Source organism: Sesamum indicum, linkage group LG9, assembly GCF_026168435.1.
Source record: "Sesamum indicum cultivar Baizhima isolate 11 linkage group LG9, ASM2616843v1, whole genome shotgun sequence".
In the NCBI taxonomy this organism is placed as follows: domain Eukaryota; kingdom Viridiplantae; phylum Streptophyta; class Magnoliopsida; order Lamiales; family Pedaliaceae; genus Sesamum; species Sesamum indicum.
In genome coordinates this window covers 38,656-52,459 of record NC_142665.1, presented here as the reverse complement: position 1 = coordinate 52,459, position 13,804 = coordinate 38,656, and the positions used below count along the sequence as shown (strand labels likewise).

The window sequence follows — 13,804 nt, the reverse complement described above, 5'->3', positions numbered from 1 at the left end:
GTATTTTGTCAATCGAGGCGAACTTTTGAAACTGAGGTATCATGTGTTTGTATGCCCAGCATAATTTTGCTCTAATATATATACATATATATATATATATTTGCACATGAAATCACTCTATCTATACTATCAGCCAATTATTAGATATTTTTAAGGGCCAAGGAAAGGATAAGCAAACGCAACGGCGGGGACAGTGAGAATTGCTCCGAGAAAATGGAGGCCAGCTCTGTTCTCAGCTCCTCTTCAGCTTCCTTTAACTTCCGCGAAACCCGTTTCGATTTCCCAAAGCCCTCCTTTGCTCCTGCTCCTAGCTTTTGTTATGTTACCTCTCTCCGCAAATGGCCGCGCCTGCTCTTTTCCTGCCCCTGTCCCAGCACTTCTCCTCTCACAATTGCTCAGGTTGTTGAGAATCCTACCTTACACTCTCTTATTCCTACTTCCAATTCTAAAGATATGCTTCCCAAAATTGACAAAAGCGGCAGATTTTGCAGTCCCAGAGCCGCCCGAGAACTGGCTCTGTAATGCTTTCTCCTCTCTTTATCTACTTTCTGTTTTAGTCCTAAGCTGCTGCACCTCCTTTTCCATCTTTACTGTGCTTGCCATGAAAATGTTGTAAGTCTTTCTTAGGATGATTCTGTACGCGGCTTGTTTAGACGGCTCCGACCCAGTTCGCCTTTTTGAGAAACGACTTAATGCTAGAAGAGGTGATTAATGCCTTTTCTTCGCTCTTTTGTTATTTTTTCGTCTGCTTGTTTCTATGTTACTTAGAGATGACGAGAATGTGATGTTTCTATCATTTTATTCCCTTCAGAAACTGGGTATGAGTTTGATAAGGCGTATTTGATGGAATACAATCACATGAGTTTTGGAGGGCCTCCGGTTACAGCGGAGACGCCTGAAGAAGCTGATGAGATTTTGCAAAATGATCAAAAGGAGTCTGACATTGGTAATTCCTTTCCACAATTTAACATACCACATATCCCATCTGTGGGAGACTCTTAGAGTTTTGCATTTTCGGAATTTCCTTCCTAGGATAAAATATTTCCCTTCTAGGAATTTCTTATCTGTGTGTATATATTTACGCATTTGCGTCTACATACAAAATTGTCCATGCACTCCATCATACATTGTGGTCGGATCTTTTCAAAGAGCTTGAATTGACTATGTAACTTCCTTCTCTCAGAAGCAGAAGTTCTTTCAGCACCACCGAAGTTGGTGTACAGCAAATTAGTTTTGCGGTAATACACTTTATTATAGATTGATTCTATTCTCGACATGCATACACATTCTTACAGACGTCAGTTGGTATAATTGTATCTATAAATTGCAGTTTTACACGAAAACTTTTGGTAGCCGTTGCAGAGAAGTGGGATAGTAATGTTCTTGCAATTGATAAAGTTGCACCTCATAATTGGAAGGTTTGGTTTGCAACTCTATGGTGTATAAAACCCTTTCTACATGGTTTTTCTTCTTATTTGCTGCAAAAAGACTTTGCATATAAGCAGCACTCAACCACAAGGAAGCATTTTGCTTTCAAGAAAATATCTACCAATCTCTGAATATGGACAATTATTGAATTCAACTCCTCCCTGTGTGTGTATTTATATGTTATAGATGTATGCTGTGTGTGCATACACCCTCCTGCTCTGAATATCCTATCTTGACACCATTTTGGTGCCTTCTTTTGATTTTGAGGATCTTATAACTAAACACAATCTTAATCTTAGGTTTAATCCTTGTACAAACTTTAAAAGTTGAACATGACTAACCAAAACATCAAATTCTGAGGTCATACTCATGGTGGAATGTTAGCCCCCTGTACCATAGTTATTTCAGTTTCCAATTTTAGGAAACCAATGAATACTTACAGTTCTGGTTATATTAGAATGGGTGTACCTCTTTCATAACTGCATAAGAGCTTCAAAACTTATGTAGTGAATGCATTATGTATATACTCTTTTTAATTTGTTATGGTCCTAGGACTGAGTTTGCTTGTTGGAAAGCTAACTAAGGTATTTACACCTTGAAGTAGAAGTATGTCGTATCCTGTTGAGTGACTGTGTTAATTATCAATCATGTCAACTCTTATTTCAATATCTATGCAGTTAGTCAGCCAAAAAATTACAAAGGTCCCTTGCAAACCAAGCCCAGCCAAAAGTTTTCCAGTTATTTTTAATTGTTTGTGTGCTAAAACTATCTTTTGGATCATCAAAATTTGATTCTCTGTCTAATTATACAACTCTTCTTACTTCAGAACGAACCAGCTGGTAGAATCTTGGAGTTTTCGGTTCTTCACTTGGCAATGTCGGAAATGGCAGTGCTTGGGACGAGGCACCAAATAGTCATCAATGAGGTTGGCTTATCTCGCTTCTCTTTTGAACTTTTCAGGAAAAGTGTAATGCACATAAAAACTTGTTCAGCAAAAGAAATTTGTATAGCCTTGTTTTCTCCATTGAAATATCAACAAGGTCCCTGAATACTTGGCATCTTGGAGTCATTTGAGGAGGTTCTGACTTCTGAGATTAATGATATTTTAGCTGGATAATTTAAGTATGGTCTCTTTTTGGTGCTAATGTTATCGCAAGTTTAAGAACTTGTCTATGGCTCCTTTGGCTTGTGCTAAGAAATGTGTTTCGTGCTCTTTTGTGAAGGCGGTTGACCTTGCAAAGCGGTTCTGTGATGGGGCAGCGCCTCGCATAATAAATGGCTGTCTGAGGAACTTTCTCAAGGAACTCAAGGAAAATGGTGAGGCTGAGAATGTGGAAATCAAATAGACAGTCTAAGTAGTTGGTCTGTAAACCAGAATGCGGGTGGGGTCGAGCTAGATGTGCATTGGAGGGTGATACATACAGCGATATTTAGCAAACATTATCTGCCCGGAGCATGATTTGAGGGTATCGATTGTAGAGCTAAATTTTGTAGCGGCAAGAAGTGCAGCTAGTAGATGGTTCAACATGATAAGTCAATGAAGCAATGTGTAATTTCTGGGACGACTGGGGCCGTAACTGTAACTCAGAAGTGGATGTTTGTTAATTTCCTAACGTCAACATGGACTATCACTATTATATTTTATGTTTAAATGGATGATGGATGTTTAAAATTGCTTGAATTAGGTGTTCTTTCTCTACAAGAACAAGCCTCAAAGTATTATCACTTTTTCTTATCATGCATACATAATTATTTCTCAATACTATTTATATACAAAAAGTACTTAAAATTTAATAATGATTAAAGCTACATATTACACAAATACAAGAACAAGAAGAATTTTATTCCCAACATGTAATACCATGATGGGAAGATGATGGTTAATTCCTTATATAAGGGAATAAAATTCTCATAATAATCAGTATTCACAAATTTAGAGCATATTAATAAAAGATATAGAGTTGGACTTGAGAATAAGTATTCTCAAACCTAAAACATACAAATAAAAAATGTTAGAATGGAGGCTGAAATGCTAATTCCATTCTTATATACCAATCAATCATGGCGTAAGTAGTAACAAAATTCCACTCACTTATGATGTGGGCTCAGAATTCCATTAAGCCCAATCCCTTTGGTTTATTTAAGCCCAGTTAGGTAGGGGGGTGTGTGTGGACTGAATTGTCCGCCGTCGTTGTCCTTTTAAACCCTAATTGTGAAAACTCCTCATCAACATTTTCTTCTATATAAATAAGTAGAATGACTCTGAGAGAGAACCATTATCGGCAGCATTTCTCTCTTCTATTCCATCGACGCCTACGCCCTCTCCCTTTATCATCTTTGGCTTTCCTGTTTTGAATAACTTTTTATTGATGGTTGCTTTGCGTGGGTGGCTATGAGGATAAACTCTTAAGGCTGGTTTCTCATCAACATTCGCAGTGGCCGCCTAAGAGCTTTCGCCTTCGCCGGGCTTGAGAGCTTATGCTGTTTATATCCTTCCTTGGATGTCTGAGCCACCCCTATCCTCCTCCCTTTTTCAGTAATTCCTTTCCCAAATTCCTTAAAGCCTAATATTGCAATCCCTTGATTTATTGTGTGTAGATCAATGGATCTATCGTTAGGCCATATTAAACCCTTTTATAACGCATATATATATTCATTCCTATATATATGTCTCTACCTTTAGCTCCGAATTCTTCCTGAAACTTTTCTAGGATTTTCGGTGACAAGGTAGATACATTTGCTTTTTTTTTTTCTTGTGATTACTTTTTGTGGTGATGATGATAAGTAGGGATGATGAAACAAATCAGACGGATTCCCAATGATTTCAATCCATGATAACGACAACCAGCTACTTCTGACCTTTATTATCACCATCATCATTTGAACTCGTGATATGTGTTAGCTTTTAATATTATATTGCATGAGAATTTAGAAAATGTTTTGGATTTACTTTGATGGGCTGGTGATGTGAGATTAATATTTGCTACTCTTGATGGAAATTAAAATATATTTCCATTTGATGATTCTTATCCACCAAGATCTCTGAGGCCCCCTTTTTTTATTCTTCTTCTCAGCTTTTAGTGGTATTTGTGTGCCTTCTGTTTTCTTCTTTCCCCCCCCCTCCCCTACTCCCACTCCCCCCTTGAACTTGGGTAGAAGCATCTATCTGTTAGTGAATATAATAATTTTCCTGTTAGGGGAATAAATTCTTGAAAAAAAATCTAACAAAACCGTAGGTTCTGCAATTTATAAAGCGACAACTTTCAAAGGGATGTAATTTTAATTTTATATTAGTTAACGAGGTTCAAATTTATGAGTCAATTAGGCCTAATTCATTTTTGTGAATTGGACCTCCACATGTTCCTTAGTAATTTTCTCATATATTTTTCAATATCTTCACAGGCAAGTTTGTTTGAAAACCTGAAGTGATAAGATTAAATTTTAAAATTTATAATATTATATTTGATTGTGATTAAATATGTAGATTTGTTTTTTTCATAAGGTTATTTTGTTATTTTTTTCGAGTCTAGAGACCCATGGGTTTATGGGTTTTCTGTTAGGTTTAAGGGTTTGGGTACAGAATAATTTTTTTGATAGTCATTGGGTTTGGATCTTGATCGAATAAGATCCTATTCATTGATAGAGCTATGTGGAGGTGGAGTATTGTGATTTATTACCACTGTTAGATCTTAAATTTTTTGGTATATTGGGCATTAATGGGTAAACTAATGATGACGTATCTTGTGCAAATGTTTCAACCACAACATTATGTCAACATTGTTTGGTCCATCCTCGGGTGGAATTGGACATTCTACTTAATCCAGTTTAGAAGCACTATATGAATTATGGGCTAAGTCCAAACAGTGTTGGCTCCTAGCAGCATCTTATGGTGCTACATTTAATTGTGATTATACCTTCATTCGAACAATATGAGCCACTGTTTTGGTCATAAGAAATATATTTGATGAGATGCAGGCGGATGAAGTAATTTATATTTAATATTATACATATATTTATACTGTGACTTAAATGAACATTAGTTTACATCGTTTCATTTATTATAGTCCATCTGGCAACCGTATGAAATTGGACTCAAATGTCATTATAGCATACGTCGTTGATTTGAACTCTCAGTTGTGAAGATCATCATATCTTTTAATACTCTACGCAAAGTGGAAATGCATTATCTCGAATGGGGTCCTTCGCCAATTTCGGATGAGATAGAATATTTCATAAGTGATGGATACTTGGAACATGAGCCTATATCAGGTCTTACAAAAAAATCATACGGCACAAATGGGAACATGCAACATATACAATACATCATTAGATGACAAAGATGATATGACACGGTTGTATAAAGGCTACTTATTTTTAATAGAGCATAAACTAAACAAGGATATTGAGAATGGTATTACAACATAACACGAAATTTTGTGTCATCAGCTACTGACAGACGTGTGAAAAGCGGGTACCAATCTAGAGACGCACTTATGTTGCAAGTTGTGGAATGTTATATAATATTGCATACTTTATTTTAAATATTTTTTTTACAATACAATATTCATTGTTTTTCTACATTCTTAAGGCATAAGAGTTGACTGCCCTTGAAGTTTTGTATCACTTTAGACTACTAAAAATATTGAAGGATATATTATCATTCATTGTGGACAGATTTGAACACGGATTACATATTATCAAGGAAGCAATAACCTATCCGCCATAACAAATTGCTTCGCATCCGATGATGCTCCCACCACATCCCACAGTCAAAGAAAAAGTTCTAGCCGAATGTCTATTGTTTTAGTTGCACGTCATGAATCGCTATAAAATGATTGGTTTCAATTGACTCCATATATGCCAACCTAAATAAAAGATTATTTTTCACAAGTACATCTTAACCTTGGCTTTGATCATTAATCAACCATATGCACCAGGATACAATATTTCACCAATTTCATTTTCATCTTTTATCGTGATAATGTGGAGTCTAGTTCTGCAACAACATAAGTCGGTTAGACATTAATTCTGGTGGTGATGATAATGAGGCACAAAATGAGCCAGTGCAAAATGTGGGTGTAGAAATAAGAAGAATTCGGCGTCAATGCCACAAATTAATTGTGAAACGGTTGGATATTTTTTATATTTGCATTTTTATTGTACTGTTCATTGTATTTTTTTACAATTGTATAAATAAATATACACTATTATATTTTATAATTCATTGTATTCTTTAAATTAATACAATTTTAACATTATCATTTTTTTTATTTTAATGTTGTTAAAAATTAATTAAATATAATTAATTTATAAAAAATAAAATTAAAAGAAAAAAGAATAAACAAAACAATGGGGGAGTCGTGGTTGACATTGCAATCCACGACATGGCCAATATTTTTATTTTTTATTTTTATATTGTGGGGGTGATTATTTGTTATACATTTTTTTATATATATTCATATAATTTTTTTTAAATAATAATAAAATAATTAACCCCCAAGCCATCCCTTTGATAGTCAATACATCGTACAGCCTCCTCAACCCTTCAGTCAGACTCAGACATAGACATACATCGCCTCAGCCTCAGCCTCAGCCTCAGCCTCTCTGCCTCTCCTCCTCTCTCATCTCTCTATAAATATCTCCTTTCATACAGTACCGTATACACACCCAAATCCTATAAAATACCCATTCTTTCAAATTCTTGCCGCTCTAATTCCTCTTCTTTTGCTTATTTCCCCTCTCATCATTCTCCCCTTCTTCTTTAACGGAAACAAAACAGAAGTACTATTTTAAAACCCTACATCAATCAAATTTACGCATAATGGTCCGATCTATGATTTCTTTATTAGGATTTCACCTATTATTTCCTCGCTGCTAATCTCGATATCTGTTATTATTCTTTGTGTTTCTCTTGTTCCCTTTCGCTATAATTATGTTTTAATCCCATTCTTTTGTTGTGTGGGTGAATACACTTTTAAGAGAATCAAGAATTTATTTACCAATTCAGTATATTTAGCTTTTTTCATCATTGGTATGCTGAAGTTGACTTGATTTTTTTTTTTCTCTAGTTTCTGACAGTTGGTAAATATATCCCTATAAGTAGGGGATACATTGAAAAAAAATAATTTGATGGCAGATCCTCAAGGCCTGGAAGGGAACCAACCAGTTGATCTCTCCAAGCATCCTTCTGGCATTGTTCCAACTCTCCAGTAAAGATCATTTCCGAAATTTACTTTCAACATTTTGATTCTGATGCTGTTTGGAAATGCACGTAGCGCGTAAACCATGATTTCCCCAATAATTAAATTCCTCAACCTTCATCCAACCTGGAACTGGAGGGAGAGAAATCTCGCACTCTGCTGACATGGAAGTTTCTTGAATGAATTATGAAAATGTTCTGTCACACACGCTGGTGTATAAGTGCGTGAATTAAGACTTTCGTTTGTACTACCGGTTTGGCTCTTGAAGCCAAAACTCTCATTGTAGGGTTTATGTTAGTAATCTATGAAACTACTAAGTATTTTTTTTTTTTTTTTGGGTAAATACTAAGTATTAATCACTTCAGACATTGCACTTGCGTAAAGGAGTCAAATATCTAACTCTAATTACAGTTCGCCATTTTGATCCCCTTAATCTTTTCCCCTATTACTGCAACGTAGTAGGAGATTCTGCTACGTTGAATGTGCACATTGAGTGGCACAGTCATTAGCAAATTAGTTTTAACTTGGTCAGTGAAATGACTTGAATTTATGATTTAAAAGGGACATAAGAACATGAATGGCTTTGTCATTTCTTTTTATGTTGCAAACATTTCAGATGGCTGGTGAAAGGAACATGTTAGCAAAAGCAATATGGTGTTTTGGAAGTTCATTGTATACATATCTGAATTTTACTTTTTTATGATTATTTGATTTGACATACAGGAATATTGTTTCAACAGTCAATTTGGACTGCAAATTGGATCTTAAAGCTATAGCATTGCAAGCTCGGAATGCAGAATACAATCCCAAGGTTCAATACGGTCTTATCACATCTATTCTTACTTGTCTTAGGGTTGAACCTTTACATTAATTCTTTTTGAGGTGCAATTTGACTTATCACTAAATGCGTAAAAAAATTGTGCCTGACATATTTAATATGTCAGCAAGCATGGTCAGTTTAGTCAATAAACATAAACTGTTTTCTCAAAAACAATTTAGTACTAAAATATATGAAAGGTATCATCATGTTTGAGAAGTATATATTGACATACACATCTAGCAAAAAAATTGAAGTTTTACATTAATAAAATAATAAGTTTGCAAGTGGTTTTGGTTTTTTGGGAATTTAACTTACAGGTATGGGGTTATTGTGGTAAATTTAATGTACAAACTAACACTTTCAATGAATCAACTGACAAGAAGTAAGTTCTAGGAGGGGGGTGGTGGTGGTGGTGGAAGTTCATAGTATAGGGGGCTGTTTGACACCACCCCCATTGTAGAGTGGGGCAAAGTGAATGTAACCCTTTTTTTTAAATTGCCAAAATGAAGGATAAAATCCAAAGCGATGTCGGGGTCAATGTTGTTTCAAGACCAGATTGTATCATAAGTTCCTTTCTGTTTATTCTTATTGTGTTACAGTTGATGAGTATGTTTTGGAGATTACCTTTGTAATGCTTTAGTACTTTACGACCATCTGTAGTTATATTGCCTCTAGAGAGCAATAATAATTGAAGATATCCGCAGTTAAATATCTTTATGTTTCCGTTCTCCTTTTTTTGGTGGGATATAGTTTTTGCTATCCATTGGGTTATAGGAACTCCTCAACTTCTGGTGTTGCTTAAGCAGAAATGCCAGGGAACCTCGCTAACCAGGAATTTGCAAGATTAAGAATTTTTTGGGTTTTTGGTTCTCTTCATACTTTATACATGGTAATTAGAGTGGATACTTACTTTCAAATGGGGTTCCAGCGTTTTGCTGCAGTGATTATGAGGATTAGAGAGCCAAAAACGACTGCACTCATATTTGCATCTGGAAAGATGGTAAGTGCTGATTGTCTTCTAGGAAGTACCTGTAACTTCTAGAACCTGCACCTGCTTATAGATTACTGTTTAAAATTTAGTTTTTTGTCGATGCAAAGTGTTTGTCAAATGCTTCTGTTTGCTTATCCCTTAATTTACTTGAGAGGAAGAGGATAAGGGTTTTTCCATCTTGTTCACGATCTCTGGATGAAATATTCTTTTTTCCTGATTGCTTCAGGTTTGTACGGGAGCCAAGAGCGAACAACAATCGAAATTGGCTGCTCGGAAGGTATAGAATATCATATGACCCATTTGGTGATCTAGTGAAATTTCAAGTGCGGAATTTCTTATTTTGGGCAAAGACGAAAAAAAAGGAGCATTAGGGACCTGTTGACACGAGAACAAAACTTTAGAGGGACTTCTTAACATGGGAACTGGAGTTCGTTGTAGTTTGTGAAAATATGAGTGGCATAATATCAGCTAGGCAGTTCACATTTTTCATGTTTACAAAATCTATTTTCACATTCTCTCACTTTTCGTTCACCCTTTCTATTTCTTCAGTATGCTAGAATTATTCAGAAACTTGGTTTTCCTGCAAAATTTAAGGTACCTTTGTCTGTTCCTTCCTATTTGGTGTGAAGATCACCTGGTCTTTTTCTCTTTCAGGTAGTGTTTTATACTTCTTATTTCATGTTTTTCTTCTGTTCTTCTCATAGGATTTCAAGATTCAGAACATAGTCGGTTCCTGTGATGTAAAATTTCCAATTCGACTTGAAGGCCTTGCTTATGCTCATGGTGCCTTTTCAAGTGTGAGTGGTTCATTTGCTTGTGTTTCATTATGTTCTGGCTTGTGCTGCATTGTTACTTTGAGCCAGGGGGTTGGGGGGTTTGAGATTAAGCTCTCTTTTGGGACATCCCAAAAATAAATAGGAGTAATGGATAAGGATATGAAATATATTTCAGTTAATGAAGAGATTCATTTCCACCCACTACCGGTTGTGGTCCTTGTGGAATCTGAAAATTTTAACCTTGTTTGTTATGTCTTGTTTCTCCTAGAAGCAGAACCAAATTCTTGAGTTGATGTTTTCGAAATGCCTTCATGGTATTGTATTTACTACATTGTCTGTTGGTTCAGTATGAGCCAGAACTGTTCCCTGGATTAATCTACCGGATGAAACAACCAAAGATAGTGCTGCTTATTTTTGTCTCTGGGAAGATTGTTCTCACCGGAGCTAAGGTAGTACCTCCTAGCTTGTCAGTTTTGAGGGGGTTTTATTTCTTTATGCTACTATGCTAGTGCTTCCACTGAAGATGCTGTAACACCATTTTCTTTTAACCTTGCCAGGTCAGAGATGAGACCTATACTGCATTTGAGAATATATACCCAGTTCTCACTGAGTTTCGGAAAGTTCAGCAATGGTATGAAAAATATGTGCTTCATTTTTGAGAACTAGAGTCTGGTAAAATCAGTTCGATGTTTGCATTTATTACTTGGTGACTGGATTTACTCATGCCCTGGGAGCTACAAAAGCCAACTTGTCAGCTGTAAATTCTGAGATATGGGCTACTGGGAGGACCATTACTGAGTACATGCATTAGGGACAAAGGAACCTCCATAGTATCAGAAGGATTGTTGTAGTGGTCAACAGGAGAGAGCATTGATATTAGTAGCTCTCAGTTAGATTCCTATTCGACTATTGGAAGAGAACTTATTTAGCAACAGAATTGATTATTGTTGGTTCAGCAAAAAATAAATGAATTAGTGGCCCGAGTTATGGCGTAGTAAAACTAGGCAGTTCAATTGAAAAGGAGATACGCCTGTCTGGTCTAATTGCACGCACAAAACATGCTGCAGAACCTGATGTGCTAAAAAACTGGTGAAAACCAGCATTTCCTTGATGGGTTTATTTTGCCTTTCCCTAAGCTGTAGCAGTATCTGTAATTATCACCAGTAGACACGTTGGGGAAAATTGATATTTTCTATAATTTCCCTTTAGGCACTAGATTTTTTTCCTAGTTTGTGAGAACCTAGTTATGATATTATATGCATTTAGAGTTGTATTTGTATTGTTCTCCCACTTCTATGAAGCAAAATCAAGGATAGTTGTATCTTTCTTTCTCTTCTTTGGTGTGAAGAAGGGGTGTTCTAGTCATAAGCAATTCATCTCCTAAAATGCAATTAATGAAAGCGACTATGAGGGAGGTGGCTGCATATTTCCCATTTTATATAAGTATGGCTTATGAGCTAGTAAAGTATATTTTTCTACTGATTTGTTGACCAGCTATAATGTTTCTGGATCTATGCTTACAGTACAACCATGGAGGTCTTATCCATAGGAGCTTTTTCTTCTGCTACATTTGCTTCAATTTCTAATGTTTTTATTTCCATGTAGATTTATCAAGTTGTTGGATGGTTGTCTCTAAACCGACACGAGAAGCTCAAGAGTAGCACCTGGGATTGCCTCGACTGGTTTGGGGTTGAACTGTAAATATGTTTGGGGGATTAGGAGAGTTTAGGCAGGCTGTTCCGGATGTAGCATTTGAGGTAGAGTGAAGGCATGGGGTCTTAGTTTTCATCTCTGCCGTTTCGAACAATAACTGTGCCCCACATTTTCAGATGTGTATTGGGAGAGAAACTGTGATGGTTTTTCCTTTTGTTTTATACTTGAAAGTGAACAATTTGGGGATGCTCATGAAACAAATGCAGTTTTTCCATTGCTCGCGAGTCTAGAATATATATACAAGGGGACAACCTGTTTCTTGAGGCTTCTGCTGCTATTGATTTTGTATAGGAACCGTAGTTTGTATTCAAGGAAAGAATCAAGTAACTAGTTGTATGTTATGGTAATTTGCAACTTGCGTGCTCGTGGAACTTGTTTTATTCATTAATGTGGCATAGTCCATTTTTCTTCCTCCTCTCCTTTTAGCTTCTCAATTTTCCCTTTTGTATCTGTGCTTTTCACGTGGACAAGCAATCATCTAAAAGCGCCATCACATCTCTACTTTTCCATTTTTGCCAGCCTAGTCAGTATATTATTATTAACACAGACGACGTTGCTATCAAACTATGGAACAACAAAGTGATGCTGACTAGAAAAAGTATACGACAAGATGAAGATGGTGAGGAGGTTCTCGCCTTCTGGGCTGGGGCATGTCAAATTCAAATAGTCATGATGATCTATCACCCAATCCCATAATTAAAAGTCGGCACTGGCTAGTCAACCGAATCCACTCTATCATCAGTACAAGAAAAGAAAATGTATGTAACTGTAATCAAATATTTGAAAGCATATACTATTATTTCATACACATATCTTATTGTATTCTTTTTCCATATCTCAAATATTTTAAAAAATTGACACCCAAAACTACTACTAGACTATAGATATAGATAATGCCCATTATTCTGTCAACAAAAGATGGTATAAATTTCTCAAAATGATTTATTAAAATTACTCCTGCAAAAGAAAATTGCATTTCTGGACTGACATTTTGATGTATGTAGGAATTTAATTTATATTATCAGAAAAATTTGTAGAGTGTAGAATGAGTCTCAATGTCTAATTTTCATTCATCATTGGATACTGTGATATCAGGTCGGGTTTTTCATTTGGATTTAAATTATAGATTGATTGATCTTACCCTCACGACGGGCAATAGGAATAATCTGGCTCGTACGTTGATAAAAGGGGCAACACCTAATGAAGGTGGCATATAGAGAAACCTCGGATTCCTTCATGTACAATATTTGGCAGGAGCAAAATCAGAGGAGGTTCCAAGCGCAATCACGAACAATAGCTATCATGGCACAGTTGGTCTTGATGGAGTCCGTAATAGAATTTTTGCAGCCGATCTTCAGCCTAACTTGTCGGCATCAGTCTTGTATAGACTTTGGCAAATAGCATAGGCTTAGGAGCTGGCTAATTCCTAGCTTTGTTGTATTTCATATTTACTTAATAAAATTTACCATTAACAAAAAATAAAAATAAATTAATATAAAATTTAAAAAGTTGAATAAATTAATTATCTTATCAGTTGAAGTGCATGTTTAATTTCACAAAAAAAATGGTGCAGTAGTGTTGTTAACTACATCTGTGAGTATAGAGGGCCTTTTCTTTTTACTAGCTATTTTGGTACACAATCTCTGTGTGCATATAATAAATAATATTTTATATTTTAAAATATATTATAAATAAAAATAAAATATATAAACTAACAAATTATATTCCACAAAGAAAAAAAAGATAAAAAATTTAATGTGGTGGTATTAAAATGATCGTGTAGTCACTTGTATAAAAATAAATACTATTAATTTTAAAAATTATTTAATTAGAAACATAATTGTTATATTTAAATATTAATACGATGTTGATATTA

The 13,804-nt window shown here is 35.4% G+C and overlaps 2 protein-coding genes and 3 non-coding genes across 8 annotated transcripts; all 5 read left to right on the top strand.

Moving 5' to 3' along the window:
• Nucleotides 1–117: 117 nt before the first annotated feature.
• On the top strand, nt 118–3,109 carry LOC105170208 (antitermination NusB domain-containing protein). Its single transcript, XM_011090873.3, has 7 exons — nt 118–518; nt 628–704; nt 812–946; nt 1,184–1,238; nt 1,331–1,418; nt 2,255–2,353; nt 2,652–3,109. The coding sequence occupies exons 1-7, from the start codon at nt 214–216 to the stop codon at nt 2,772–2,774; spliced, it is 882 nt and encodes a 293-aa protein (XP_011089175.1). The 5' UTR covers nt 118–213; the 3' UTR covers nt 2,775–3,109.
• Nucleotides 3,110–3,815: 706 nt separating this feature from the next.
• Nucleotides 3,816–3,941, top strand: LOC148786802 (small nucleolar RNA SNORD14). The gene has a single exon (XR_016067630.1). It is a non-coding gene; the product is annotated as a small nucleolar RNA SNORD14 (small nucleolar RNA).
• A 271-nt stretch (nt 3,942–4,212) lies between these two features.
• LOC148786801 (small nucleolar RNA R12) lies at nt 4,213–4,291 on the top strand. Its single transcript, XR_016067604.1, has one exon. It is a non-coding gene; the product is annotated as a small nucleolar RNA R12 (small nucleolar RNA).
• A 94-nt stretch (nt 4,292–4,385) lies between these two features.
• On the top strand, nt 4,386–4,478 carry LOC148786800 (small nucleolar RNA SNORD24). The gene has a single exon (XR_016067606.1). It is a non-coding gene; the product is annotated as a small nucleolar RNA SNORD24 (small nucleolar RNA).
• Nucleotides 4,479–6,950: 2,472 nt separating this feature from the next.
• On the top strand, nt 6,951–12,282 carry LOC105170209 (TATA-box-binding protein 2). Of its 4 annotated transcripts, none has more exons than XM_011090875.3 (10): nt 6,954–7,209; nt 7,497–7,637; nt 8,352–8,439; nt 9,377–9,448; nt 9,666–9,716; nt 9,989–10,033; nt 10,144–10,236; nt 10,563–10,664; nt 10,773–10,846; nt 11,821–12,282. In XM_011090875.3, coding segments are annotated over exons 2-10 (606 nt in total). In that variant the 5' UTR covers nt 6,954–7,209; nt 7,497–7,557; the 3' UTR covers nt 11,822–12,282. The 4 variants fall into 4 exon arrangements, with proteins under 4 accessions (XP_088741042.1, XP_011089177.1, XP_011089176.1 ...); XM_011090874.3 differs by having other exon boundaries at nt 6,954–7,252; XM_088884915.1 differs by having other exon boundaries at nt 6,954–7,637.
• The last annotated feature ends 1,522 nt before the right edge of the window (nt 12,283–13,804 follow it).